The sequence below is a fragment of the Neomonachus schauinslandi genome, chromosome 9 (genome assembly GCF_002201575.2).
Source record: "Neomonachus schauinslandi chromosome 9, ASM220157v2, whole genome shotgun sequence".
Lineage (NCBI taxonomy): Eukaryota > Metazoa > Chordata > Mammalia > Carnivora > Phocidae > Neomonachus > Neomonachus schauinslandi.
This window is the reverse complement of record NC_058411.1, coordinates 125473136-125487561: the sequence shown is the minus strand read 5'-3', so window position 1 is coordinate 125487561 and position 14426 is coordinate 125473136. Positions and strand designations below refer to the sequence as shown.

Sequence of the window (14426 nt, the reverse complement as noted above, 5' to 3'; positions counted from 1 at the left end):
TTTGCCATATAAACTATTTTACACCCTTGTCCCTGCAGGTTCAAGTGAAAACCATACAGCACTTACCCGCAGTATTTCCATGCACATCTTGTAGTTGGAGGAATGTGAAGATCTGTATAACTCAACAGCTGAAGAGCATTTTACCCACATTTGAAATAGCAATTGTAGGCCAGGTGATTGTTTTTCAGAGTAGATAACCAGCCTGCCTATTTTACAGTTTGTTTGCAGGTAAACTGGCTTTCAGATTGGGGTTTCCTCTATCAATGATGTTTATAGAGACACCTTCCATAGACTGACAGAAAAGCTTGACTTCTTCAAGAAAATGGAAGAATAATTTGATTATTCTTCAAATAATTCACTATTTAGTCGATTATTTCTAGCCTATTAGTATTTTCTAAATGCTTAGAGAAAAGGAGCAAATATGTGTCCTTCATTTATTTTCTGGACATGATTTATCAGTTCATTTTTCTTCCGTCTCATTTGCTTCATACGTGTTATTGTTTTCTGCAGTGAAATTATACATATGAAAGCTGTATTTGCATCTCAGTCTTTGTTATTCAAAACTGTTATTAACAAATGTTTGAGTTCTTGTTGTTTCATAACACTGTGCTAGCTGCGGTGGGAAATCAGAAAACAAAATAATTCCTGCCAACCAAAGAGCACACATCTAGAAGATATTTAATAATGGACATGTGTAACCAGGTGGGCTAGGGATGGGAGGATGAAGTATTCTCAAGGTTTCAAGTATAAACTGGGATCATGATTAGGAACTCCTTTTAAACTAAATAGTTGCAATCGCCTGGCCATGTGCGGGTGAGGCTGACTCAGGAGCAGACTAAGCCGGGGAGCAGGGACAGCTTTAAAGCCTGGCCTGACTAAAACAATCTTTCTTCTGAAATCCGTTCCCAGTGGAGAGACAATAAATAATTTATATTTGTATTCATTGCATATATTTAATCATTTCTTTAGAGTTCCAGGCAACTGCTAGTGTCCAAATAACATGTTTTTCTAAAGAAATATTTTATTTTTGAGTATCAACAGTCTTAGTAACTCTCGTATCCCTCTCATGTGCTGAGTGCAGTCGGAGGAAGAGGAATTGGAGTTGGTGAGTGTGCGTTTCTGCTTGAAGGGAGTTGCAAAAGATCTAGAAAGTACTAATTCTCTTAAATGTTTTTATCTAACCAGTGTTCCCTTTGTTACACAGTTTTTCTTGCTGTTCTTAAACACTATCCGAGCACTTTTAATAACTGAATCAATCTACTGGTACTGCAGAGTCCATCTCGTTTTTCTATTTTATAATTATATATCTTGACCCATTTTGTTGGAGGGAACATTGGAACAGAGCCTTTAAAAACAATAGCTGTCAATGATCACAAGACACTTGTTACAGCTTTTTTTTTAAGAAAAGATACAAAATACCTTATATAGTTCCCCAAATTATTAACATATTTTTAGAAAATGACTTCACCCTCAAAGTTCCTCAGATTGTAACACATGGTCTTGTGTTATTTTTCTTTCTTTCAAAAAGATTACATCATTTTTGGTGAGGTCACCTTTTTCAGAGTTGGAATTATTTCATACTGCATGAGACGATCTGAACCATAAGGGGGGGTTCCCTGTTTGCTAAAAGGAATATCTGTAATTTAATATACACAAATTTACTTTTTTCTATCAGGACATACTCTGTTGTTAAAAGTAGCTATTACCCTTTGTCTTAAATGATTTCTATTGGCTTTTCTTCTAGAAAATAAATTTAACTAAAGATAACTCTCTCTTTTTTGGGGATTAAAACCCAGAATTCACAGAAATGATCATATAAATTCAAAGTCAGTTGCTAATTAGAGACTTTAAGGGGGAAAAACTTGAAAATGTTTAGTTTGTAGCATGGACAAGGGTTCAGATTGCATGAGAGCATGGGGGGAAGGCATCTGTTTTATTTATATTTTATTATTACATATATATGCATGCTGGTGTGTTTTGCACCATTTATGTCTTTTTAGATAAGGTTGTCTGTGCCCTGTCCTTAAAATAAGAGATCATCCTTTAACTTTGTGATCACTCACAGTTTTAGATGTGGTTTTGTATTTAGTAAACTAAAATATACTAGTCTGCCATCAGTTGTGGTATTGGATTATATCATGTGCAGATTTAGACCTTCTTCTGGGGAGATACTTAGTGATACGGTAATAATTAGAAAATGGAAGTTTATAATTCAAGATAAAATAATTTGACTATTTACCCTTAGGAAGTTGTCACAAATGCTTCCTTACAATTCTGTAGCAGTATGTTGCCCTCTAGTGGTCCCACAAGTCTCTTACTCAGAAAAATCAATGCCATTGAGATTAGGAGCTTTGATGCATGGAACGGATACAGTGGCATTCACTATTACACACATGAGGCCATGCCAGGAGATTGCCTTGGAAATGAAGTCCTGCCATGGATAGAGCCAGGCCAAACTGGGTCATGCTGTGTTCTTTTGCCTACTGTCTGACTCTTGAGTTTCCAGTGATCAAATCTTAGATTAAGTCCAAAGTGTATCTCTACCTCAAAAATTCATTAAAATTATTAACTTGATGCTGAGATGAAAGGGTATTCCCACTTACCGTACACTGACTTCCACCCACTTAAAGTTCACCCCCCAGATAGAGTCTCAGAGATAAATTTCTCTAAATCTTTGAAAACTACAAAATGAAGAAATCAAAAATATTTGTAATTAGGAAACGAAGACATAACCAAAAACCGTAAACAGTTCATATTCTTTAAAACTTAAGCTGATTCAGACTCTAAAACTTAATCAGTTTTAAATGCAGAGCTTTGTGGTCAGAACCAAAATATCCCAATGATTGTTAGCATTTAGAAAGTTGTTCAGATTGGTTTGAAATCTCAAATATAATCCTGGATGGCTCTGACCCGAAGTGAGGAAAAACAGATGTCTTGGAGCCTCCACTAAAGACTCTTCTGGTGAGAGGCAGACTGCTGACATTCCTTAAGAAGCCTTGCTGTTCTAAAGCACCTCTACTCCAGGGTTGCTCCAGGGGTCATACCTGTGGCTCCGAAGTTATATAGAAATTTGTCCCACCAGTTATGTAGAAATCTTGGGCCAGAGGGTTTCTTGGGAAGATCATTTAAGGATACTGTGTTATATTTGTGTAGTACTTGAGTTACCAAAGCACTTCCCACCTCTTGGCTCGCTAGAGCTTCACAGTGGTGCACAGGCCGGCAGCACAAAGATCACTGTCTTCCCTACTGTACAAACAGAGGTTCAGAAAGGTGAAATGATTTCTCCCCTGCTTAGGAAGTAGTGAATTTGGGACAGAAACACAGGTGCTGTAACCACCTCCTGAATGGTCTTTCTTAATTAGAACAGAAACTTAAGATTGGGTGGAAAATACAAACTAATGAAATAAACTGAGATGATTAACATTCAAGTATCTAAATCTAGCCAAAGGCCCTCATCTGATTACCCTTTGGAAGTGGTGAGAGGGAAAATTGAATCACACTCTGTCTCTTTATAACCTCAAGGGCACTGAATGTACTTTCACTGATACGGCTTAGACCCCCAAATGTCATTATCAGGCTGTAACTTCTTCATTAAATACACACACACACACACACACACACACACATACATACATACATACATACATACATACATACATACATACATACATACGTATATGTATAACCCTGGAGTAGTTGTGCTTTGGCCTTCTTGGGTGCTGACCCCATGGATCATGGAGTCCGTTCTCTTCCTCTGAACTTGGTTTTGGAGCGTTCCCTGAAGCCCCTGTGGTGAGAAGGTGCTGTCATCTCCGACACGTAGGGGAGTGGCCATCTCAAGCTGACTTGATTATTCAGTAATTGGTTTTTTTAAATTCATTGCCAGTGTGGATAGGATACTGTGTAGATGGAGTCGGTCAGCAAGCATTTAATATTGCTCCATTCACAGTCCTATGAAAAGTACGTTAGTCACAGGCTCTCTACGCAAAGCCTCTCGTTTCAGAAGAGTCGGGAGCCTGTGCAGGGAAGCATATCTGAACCTGCTGCCAAGAAATAGGTCACTGGGTGGGTGGTGGTGACCGTGGGGGAGGCTGAGCATGTTTGGGGGCGGGGCACTTGGGGGGGGTGCGCGTGCGTGTGTGTGTGTGTGTAGCAACTGCAGGATCACAGGGAAGGAAAACTGAAAGCAAGCTGTACTTCAGGATGCCAAGACTTAACACCACGTTAACATGTGAATGCTGCAAATACAAGTAGTTTTGATCCCTAAACTCATGGACTTACACTCTCAGTATACAAATGACTTTGGCTCTCCTCAAGTCTCGAAAACCTAGATGTTTGATTTGGGGCAGCCTGGTGTGGTGTTTGCAGTGCCTGCAAGTCCTCATTTATGGTGACCCATCAAAGCATTCTCGCCCATAATGCAAGTTTCTGTTTCAAGGATACATCCTTGCCATCAATAAACACTATGAAAGACAAGGGAAAATGAATAATTAATGTACAACTCTGTCCCTTGAAATTAAATATTTAGTTGTTCCCATTAGTATTTTTAAGGTTTTTTTTTTACATCATGACTGCTTTAAGAAATAATGACATTCACATCATAAAACTGTGAAAAATGTCACTTTTAAATTGAGTGTTATTTTTAAAATACTAGGCTTGAATATAAATACTCAAATAATGACACTTTTTTCTCTCTCTCACAGAATACCCAGAGGATAAGCAGTTCTCAAGCTACTCAGCCTCTAGCTACCCCGGTCGTGTCTGTGACCACCCCGAGCTTGCCTCCACAGGGACTCGTGTACTCAGCCATGCCGACCGCCTACAACACTGGTGAGCCTGCTCTCTTGCCTTCTGTGGATTTTAGGTCTTTGTTTTGTGATCAACATGTGCTTCTGTGATTTTTTTAAAAGTATATTGATTGAAATAAATTATTTCCAGTTCTTTAGGTTCACATTTGAGTGTATTAAAAAACAAAAGTTAGCTTTGAAAAATGTACAAAAAAATACATTGATTGTAGAATGATTTCCCAGTGTCAACTTTTACTTACCCTTGACGAAGAAACAGGTAGCTGTTCCCAGAATTACGGCCTGTGCATCAAACCAGGGAGGAGGAGAGACTGCTGCTTGGCATTTTCTCTGTTGTGTCTCATTACACAGTATGCCACTCCTCCAGGCTGGTGAAGGGAGACAGTTTTCTCACGCTGTGTTAACCCACTGGGGGAAAGACGGAATCCCCTGGGACTCAGGACTCCGAAATGTGGCAGATGTGTCGCTGCGCCGGGCAGGTTGTGTTTTCCTCTGTGTAACTGCCTGGTTTTGTTTCTGTCCTTTGTGCCTTAGGAGCCAAACCGGGACCTTTCTTGTTTCTCCTCAGAGCCGGTCACTCCTCCCTTCTGAGAGGAGCTTCTCACTCATTTATGTTTATTTAGACATTTCATTTTAAAATACCCTGTTTCAGGGGTTTGGTAGGCAAAGTTAGTACTGCTGAGTGATCGGAGGGGCGCTCTTAGCCACGCAGGCTGTCTGCAGAGGCCCAACGTGCAGCAGGTTTCTTCCAGATTAGCCGTTCTGAGGAGAGGCCGAAGGCCGGTGCGTGTGGTTTCGCTTTCTCACCCGTTGAGCCAAACACCTGATGCTTCAAAGGAAGAAGGAAAGAAGGAAATAGTTAAATGATACCTTGTCAGTTATTCAGACTGCAGTGCAGGGCATTCATCCTTTCATGATTCTTCTAAGTAGACTATAATAAAAATCATCTAATTTTAGACTTCAGAGTAAATGCTTTAGCACGGTGCTTTCAAACTGCTGTCTGAAGCTCCCTGAGGCCATTGATACATTTGATTGTCACTTTAATTCCATGTAGTTCATTTAAAACAGAATTTTAAAAGGTTTTGTTGAAAAAAGAAAGCCTCTTAGGAAAATGTCCACTACCTTTTCTAACAATCAGTATGAAAAAATGTCCAAATCTATTAAGTGCAAATCTAGAGTAAAGCAAGAGATAACACATCCATAGAAATTCTGTGTCCTTGCAGTGATCATCAGCTGTATGAGTGACAGTATGCCAGGGATGGAGCTTTTGTCCCAGATTCATGCCAGCTAGGGAGACAGGATGTACCTGAGGTGGCAGCTCTGGAGGTGAAGTCCTGAGCAGCGGAGCTTAGCAGTTTGCACTCTTGAGAACGTGAGGAAAGAGGGACACGTACAAGCTGAAAGGTTCAGAGGAGCACGGGCGGCAAAGATGGGGCTTGAACTGGTTCGAAGCGAGAGCAGTTTCCTGAGCACTTCATGACAGGTTTTCCAGTATACGTAGACGTTCCACTGTGCATGCTTTTAGACATGCTATTGGATTAGCAAGAACTTGTTTTTTAAAAGTCCAGAAGGAATTACCAAAACATAAAAACAGAGTCCGATTCTCTCAAAACTATCAATCCCTTGGCCTCAGTCTCATTCCTTCTTTTAACTGACTTGGTCTCTGTGCTCTTTTCCGGAGCATGTATTTGGCTTAATTTTAAACAATATTATTTTTACTGTATTTAGTTGCCCTTTTTAAACACATGTCCGTTTTCATCTTTCTTTAGAATGTCATCTGCCTTTCTGTACATAGAGTCAAACTCACACCAAATGGTCAGGAAAGGGATGAAGAGATGAGCGACATTTCAGAAAGTACAACAGTTTTTATGTGGAGGAATCCCAGATACTTCCTCATGCCCATCAGTAAGGTCACGCCCAGCTTCACAGACCTGCTCGCGCATCCATTCAACACATATTTATTGAGCACTTGCTATGTGGCAGGTACTGGGCCGGGCACACAAGAGTGTATGGTTGCCAGTGGAGAAAGACACAGGACTGACGGCTCTAGGAATCATTTATTATAGTCATGTGAAGAGCTACTTGAAGCCTCACTAAAGGGGCACACATGATTCAGCCGGGCAGAGCAGGAAGAATGTTCCAGGGAGAGGGAGCACTGTGTACAAAGGCTAGCAGAGCGGAGCATGGCTGGAGGGATGGGGGTGGGTAGCAGGGTGTGTAGAGTTGAAACTATAGAGGTGAGTAACAATTTATAGGCCATGTTGAAGATTTTGGATATTGGGAGCACTGGGAAGCCAGAAAGTTTGAGGCAGAGAGGTACCTGGAGCATATTTGTTAACTTTAAGATCACTTTGGCTAGTGTTCATAGGGGCAAAACTGCGTGCCAGGAGACCACACAGGAGGGTAGCATGGTGGCCCAAGTAGTGGATCCTGATGGCTTAGACGAGAGCGGTGGCAGGAGAGCTGGTGAAACGGGCAGGTTTGAGAGAACACAGAGATCAGACCGGCCTTGGTGGGGGGTGGTGGAGGTAGGAGAGAAGGATCAAGAACACTTGCAGGTTTCTGGCACGGGCAACCAGGTGAATATCGGTGCTGTTTATTAAGATAAGGAGCAGGTTTGGAGGGGAGGAGGCGGCTAGTTCGGGTGGCAAATTTGAGGTGTTTGGAGAGACATCCAAATGGGCATACCAAGTAGGTAGTTGGGAGGACCTAGAGGTAGAGAGTTGGGGGCCGCAGGGGGCACTGTGGAAGGCACCAGTGTGCGGGACCTCCTGTGCCACCGCCTCGGGGAGTGGATGAGGCGGTCGGAGATCGTGGCATGAGCAGAGTGTAGAGGCAGGCAGAGTCCTAAGCACCAGCTATGTCCTTGCCACTCAGTCCCTTTTTTATTAGTGTTAATTCACTAGGAAGACCAGCTTCTTTAAATACCTCTCTTGAGACATGAGAAAGCAGTAAAAAGTAGAAGAGTTTTTGCCACCTCTCTTTAAAACTAAATGGAAAAGAGAAGTGTTAATGAAGAACTGAAATAGCTCGACGTGTGAATGATACCTACTGTCCTGAGTCTCGGCCAAAGTGATTATGACTGAGGCATTCAGAGAAAATGAGCTATTTTCTCTATTATACTCTTGTCACACGTAAGTTTGTTCATGAAGTTGTGTTGCACGCAGTCCGGGATCTTCGACAGCCCCGTACTGTGAACGACCGCCGTTCATCAGTCGTGTGCTAACGTTTTCTCCAGGCCCCTGAGCTTGGCCCCGCACGAGAAGGGGTGCTCTGTCCTTCCTGCTCCCCAGTACTTCAAGAAGAGAAGAGCTGCTGATCGAGGCTCTGTCCCATCTGTCGCTCCTTTTTCCCAGGGGCGGGGAGTGATGGGCATGTGTAAGGTGACAGCTGCATACGCACGTCCCTTAGCGATGGCCCTGTCACTGTTTCTATTTACAAGTCTGGAAAAAGGATCTCAACTTTTTGTGAGCTAGGAAACTGTAAACATGTAGTACAGAGTTGAGACTGACTTTATTGAGATAATCCCACACAAGCAAATGCAGCTAGGACCTGTAAACCTCCCAGAAGAAAAACTATTGTGGGTTTAGACCTGTGTCTTTTATGTTAGGAAGTACCTGGCTTCTCTCAACCGGGGAACTTTTGGAGCTACTCTGTGAAAAACGGATTTGCTTGGGCCTTCTCGCCCACACACGAGTAATACTTCTTCCCTTGTCCTAGATTACTCGCTGACTAGCGCAGACCTGTCGGCCCTGCAGGGCTTCAACTCCCCGGGCATGCTGTCTCTGGGACAGGTGTCGGCCTGGCAGCAGCACCATTTAGGACAAGCAGCCCTCAGCTCTCTGGTGTGAGTACCTAGAGATTGTCCCCGAATCTCTCCTCCCAGCCCGTGCGCTTTATTTTTCTGTCGGTTACAGTCTTTTGTGCTGTTTACTATCATGTGACTGTCCTAGAATGATCTCTTTTTTACGTGGTACAAGTGTTTGGAGAAAATATTTCCTTTATGTGATCCTAGATAATAGCTTGGATACTGATCAAACTAGGCATTCCCTGAAGAGATCTGGGGAGCAAGGCTTCTCTACTGTGGAGGTAGAGAGACTCAAAATAGTAACCAAGGGGTACTGAGGCACAGACGTCTCCCACCTGCACCTCCCTTCTACCTACCAGCCAACCATTAAGCCACCCAGTCCCACCCCTCCTTCCCCACGTCTACATCTGATCCCAGTGTTGGAAGAAAGGCAGCTTAAAGGTATTCAGGCCCACCACCACCCCCCCCACACTTTTTTTTTTTTTTTTTTTTGCTTTGGTGGTTATCCGTGCACAAAGGGAATAGGAAAATAGCCAACACTCATGGAAGCCAACTGGGTCTGCTGTTGTGTCCCCTCTTCTGAGATGCTCTCCTCCACCTGCGCCGTCATCCTGGTTCTTCCTCCTGCTAGCGCTCTCGGATACCCCCTGGGCACCACCGTAAGCTCGTCTCCCTCCTGTGCCCTCACCCTGCCCATAAGGAATGTTCTCTTTGTTGAACTCTTCTTGGTGAGGTTCGGTGTGTGCAGCGGGCTGGGATCAACCACATGAACCCCAGTAGCCGGATTCACACACAAGATACCCCACCCCTGTTGTTCCTCCCCTCCTGTCCGTGGAGAAAGCCAAGGAGAGTTTCCTTCTTTGATTTTCTTGGCCCGTTGGCCCTCAGGGGGTCTGTTCGTCCTAAATGAACACACGGCAAGTGGAAAGGGCTTGGCGCGCAGACTGGGGGAGAAGCCTGTACACACTGCTGCTCTGAGCAAGTTGGCCTTCCGAGGCGGTTTCCTCCCCCTGGAAAATAGGGTCCGGTGGCGGCCTTCGCGTTGCCGTGCGCACAGATGAGCTGCGCCTGTCCCAGGGCCAGAGCAGAGAGGAAGCTGCGTGCAGGGCCCGTAGTCCTTCCCTCCCATTCTGCTCCCCGCGCAGCCGCAGACGCACAGTTTCGGCTCCTTTCCCTGCAGAAGGACCCATGCCGTGGCCAGGGGAACTAGACCCCAAAGCTCTCCACCGTCCTGGGCATTTTTTTCCTTCCACGGAGAGGGCATTAAAGGCAGTCCTGGGGAATTCTGACGGGCTTCCAGTCGGGCGGTGGCTGCAGTACCATTCCGGTTATGCAGATGCACTCACCCACCGTCTAACATCTTTTCTTTCCTTCAGTGCTGGAGGGCAGTTATCTCAGGGTTCGAATTTATCCATTAATACCAACCAGAACATCAACATTAAGTCAGAACCAATTTCACCTCCCCGGGATCGAATGACCCCGTCAGGCTTCCAGCCGCAGCCGCCGCAGCCGCCGCCCCCCCCAGCCCCCCCAGCCCCGGCAGGAAATGGGGCGCTCCCCCGTGGACAGTCTGAGCAGCTCGAGCAGTTCCTATGATGGTAGTGACCGGGAGGACCCACGGGGCGACTTCCATTCTCCAATCGTGCTTGGCCGGCCCCCCACCACGGAGGACAGAGAAAGCCCTTCCGTCAAGCGAATGAGGATGGACGCGTGGGTGACCTAAGGCTCCCGGGCTGGTGTTCGTACTTCGTGATCCGCAGCGAACTGCCCTACATATCTACATCGGTAAATAAGGACATGAGTTAACTATATTTATATGTACATACATACATATATATCCCTTTATATATATATGTATGTGGGCGTGAGTGTGTGTGTGTGTGTGGGTGTGTGTTGCATACAGAATTGGGCACTTACCTGCCTCGTAGATCTGCAGATGTGCGTCCCATGGCAAACAAAGCGCCCTGTAGGCAGAGTCTAGTCTGGCACTTCCTTGGACTACTTGTTTCATAAGATAACCAGTTTTTGCAGAGAAACGTGTACCCATATATAATTCTCCCACACTAGCTTGCAGAAACCTAGAGGGCCCCTATTTGTTTTATTTAACTGTGCAGTGACTGTAGTTACTTAAGAAAAATGCTTTGTAGAACAGAGCAGTAGAAAAGCAGGAACCAAGAAAGCAATACTGTACATAAAATGTCATTTATATTAATTACCCAGCCTGGCATGGGTCTCTGTTGCAGAGGGGTGCATGGGAAGGGCTGTTGATATTTAAAAAAAAAAAAAAAACAAAAAACAAAACAAAAAAGCCCCACACATAACTGTTTTGCACGTGCAAAAATGTATTGGGTCAAAGAAGTGATCTTTAGCTAATAAAAAAGAGAGAGAGTAGAAAACACGCATGAGATATTCAGAAAATACTAGCCTAGAAATATAGAGCATTAACAAAATAAATTAATATATTAAGTTATAATTGGACTATGTCAGAAGTTTCTTTTTACATTCATATCTTAAAGAAACTGATTTTAGCTCATGTATATTTTATATGAAAGAAAACACCCTTATGAATTGATGACTATATATAAAATTATATTCACTACTTTTGAACACATTCTGCTATGAATTATTTATATAAGCCAAAGCTGTATGTTGTAACTTTTTTTTTAAGAGAATAGCTTTATCTTGTTTTAACTTTTTAGTTTTATTTTAAGAGGGGAAAAAAAAAAAAACAAACAAAAATACCTTGCAAGCAGAACCTTGGAAAAAAAAAGCCATGAACACTTATTATTCTATATGTAAATTAAAAGTTGAGCCAAACTCTTTTGTGTATATAGCATCTTAAATATATGATCACCTTTGATGTAAGTACCTATGTATTGTATGGTCACCAGATTAAAAAGTATATTTTTGTGGATTGCCGCCAATTTGGGGGGAAAAGGCGAGATCCTTATTAAGTAGAGTATTCACTGTTTAATATTTACTATTTTGTTAAATATACTGTACTTTGGATTTTAATTATTAGCCCAGTCTTTTCAGAGGATTGTATAAAGGGGTTTCTCCCCTCACTGGTGGTGAATGTGTGATGATGTTACATTGTAATCTTTGTGCTGTATGGGTTGAGCATCATTATATATTTTATATGTGTACATAAATAGCAAAGTGGCAAAAAAAAAACTGGTGTTAAGTTCATCTTGCATAAATATAAAATGTGTTGTAACAGATTTTATAAGGCATTACTTAAAACTTGCCTTTTGTGAGGAAAAGAAATATAGTAAAAAAAGCTGGCCTAATTTAATATTAGAGAACATGGCAAAATAGTAGATGAGCACAAAGGTTTTATAAGTGGTAAATGATTAGGGAAAAATATTTGTGGGGGAAGGGATCTTTTTTTCCTGGCCCCTCTGAAATAGAAGGATGCAGCTGGTCACAAGATACTACCCTTCGCCACTCTCTGTGCATGGCAGTGGCACTTCGGTGGGGGGAGAAGCTCTCTCCCGGCCCCTTCGCTAGCCGGCATGGCTCACCGTCCTCACGAAACCCGGGCCGCACTCAGCTTAGCCTTTGAGTGAGGCCTTCCTCCTACAGGAAGACAGCGAAGTCGTGATGGCAGGTTCGTCCGTTTCCTGGGCTTGTGCCACAAACAAAATTCAAAGTCCTGTATATCTTTCCTCATAGATTTTTAAATACTCCCTTTCCTGAGAAACTCAAAGTAAGTGTTTAAACATTGCTGCTATTTTGTATTTTAAACTTAATGTTGAGCAGCTACCTACAATTTTTTACTTACATTTTGCTTTTCCCCCTAAATTGCCTTCCTTCTGACATTTTCCTCATGCTATTTGTGACAAATCATCAGCCAGATTTCCTGACTGACACATGGGTATTAGGTACAGGGGAAACCTGTGGTGTTCACAGCTACAAAATGGATTTGGTTTTAGGAACAGTTTGGGTAGTAAATTTCAATAGAAGCCAAAAAAAAGGGAGGGTGACGTGCTGTCTCCTCTCGTCAGGATGGCCGTTGGGCTCTTATTCAGAAAGGATTAGTTTCTCTTTAAAATGTACTTACTTTACTGAACCGCATACAGGCACGTTTCTTCATAAGGTCACACCTGATGGAAACAAGACAGTCTCCCAACACTGAATTTCCAAGATAATCCTTACCACTTTGTAAACCATTTATAGCTTTGAAAGTGTTAAGTGATTCTTTCGTTACTATTCATGCACGTTCATGAACTTCTGCTGTACATTGGAATAGGAGTTACCACATTCGCATTTACTGTCTATTTTCTTGTGTGCCTTATGAGATGGCTTTTCTGACTGTATCTCAATAGTCTTTCTTTCTATGCAGGTTTATAATCAGTACAACTACTGTTTTCTAAAATACTATTACACGAGGCTCGGAGTTTGTATTTCAATTACGCTGACCAAGTAACAATGTATTCCGTTTTCAGGAAGTGAATATTTGACTGTTAACCCTTTTCCTGTCTGCCCAGTGTGACCTGGAGCGTATGGACTTGACAGACACCCCTCACCCAGACTCCATGTACAAACACATACACATGCACATCTCCTGGTGGAAACCAACTCAGAGCGGGGAAGACACGAATGGTGTTTCTTTAGAACTGACTTTTCTTACCGTTTTAGACTCGTGTGTTTTGTATGACACCATCACAAGAAAATTTTATCCTTCAGATGAAGTATTTTATTACTAAAAGACAAAAACAAAAAAAGCTTAGAGGACACTGCACTGGTTCAAGTATGGTTTCCAACAGCTGTCCTTCCCTCAGTGCGCTAACCGGTCCTACATTGAGAGTGAGAGTCACCATTGTATGTCTGCAGATGGTCCCGATCGAAACTCCATCTTTTGAGCCCTAATTATGTCCATTGTGTTAGAGACTAAATCAGGGGTTTGTTCTGAAAGAACAACATATGTTTTACCATTTCCTTTAACTATAAGGACAACTAACAAAGCATTAACCTATTTTCTGTATTAACCATCATGCGCACAAGAAATACATAGTAAATAAGGAACCAGAAAACTCCTGGCATTGGATCATAAGAAGCTAGATGATTAGAATGTGAAAAAGATTTTACAAATGTAAAACTTTTATTTCTCTGTAGAAACTTTCTTCACTTTGCTGTGCAAGAAGACACTGCTTTGCTATATTTAAAATGGCTTTTTTAAAAAGAGATTTATGTATTTGGTAAATGTTTGTAGTCAACAGTTCACACAAGCTGTACACGGTTTGATCATGTAAAACCGTTTGGCGGCACAAGCTGGACTTTGTTGCCATCCTTGAGATGAACCTTTTAAGAAAAATAAGTTAATCTCAATTTTTCCCTGAATGTGTTGTTTTTTCTTCATTATACAATAAATATTATAGTGAACTTTTTATCAAATGGTTAAGAAAATGCTAGAGGTTGTTGTAAACTATTTGTATCCTGCACTCACTACAGTAAAGACGGACTGGCTTTTCCTGTGTACTCCAGACTCTGTCATGTTTGCCGCCAGTCGCCCCCTTGCCCCCCTCCCCCCCATGCCTCTCCTGTCCTTTCCCCTCAAAGACCTTTTCCACCCTTTACTTACTTTGAGGCTTAGTCAAGGAAATGGTGGCGGCGTCTCGCCAGCCTCGCCCTTAGCTGCTCCTGAGAACTCCCCTCCTGGGCCGCCCGGGTCCCTGCAGGAAGCAGCAGGCCCTCCAGGGCCTAGCATCGGGATCCAGCCGGGCTGTTCTGCAGTCGGTGCGGATCGGATCGGATCGGATCGGATCGGATCGGGTAAGCCGCTTCAGGCTCTACTGACGACTGCTTGCAGG

The 14426-nt window shown here is 42.8% G+C and overlaps 1 protein-coding gene across 1 annotated transcript in view; it reads left to right on the top strand.

The window, feature by feature from the left end:
• Nucleotides 1-14094, top strand: part of MEF2A (myocyte enhancer factor 2A) — a 95839-nt gene extending 81745 nt beyond the window's left edge. The window contains 5 exon segments of the mRNA XM_044918230.1: nucleotides 1082-1105; nucleotides 4704-4830; nucleotides 8526-8652; nucleotides 9990-10130; nucleotides 10132-14094. Coding sequence (XP_044774165.1) covers nucleotides 1082-1105; nucleotides 4704-4830; nucleotides 8526-8652; nucleotides 9990-10130; nucleotides 10132-10336 — 624 coding nt within the window. The 3' untranslated portion in view covers nucleotides 10337-14094.
• The last annotated feature ends 332 nt before the right edge of the window (nucleotides 14095-14426 follow it).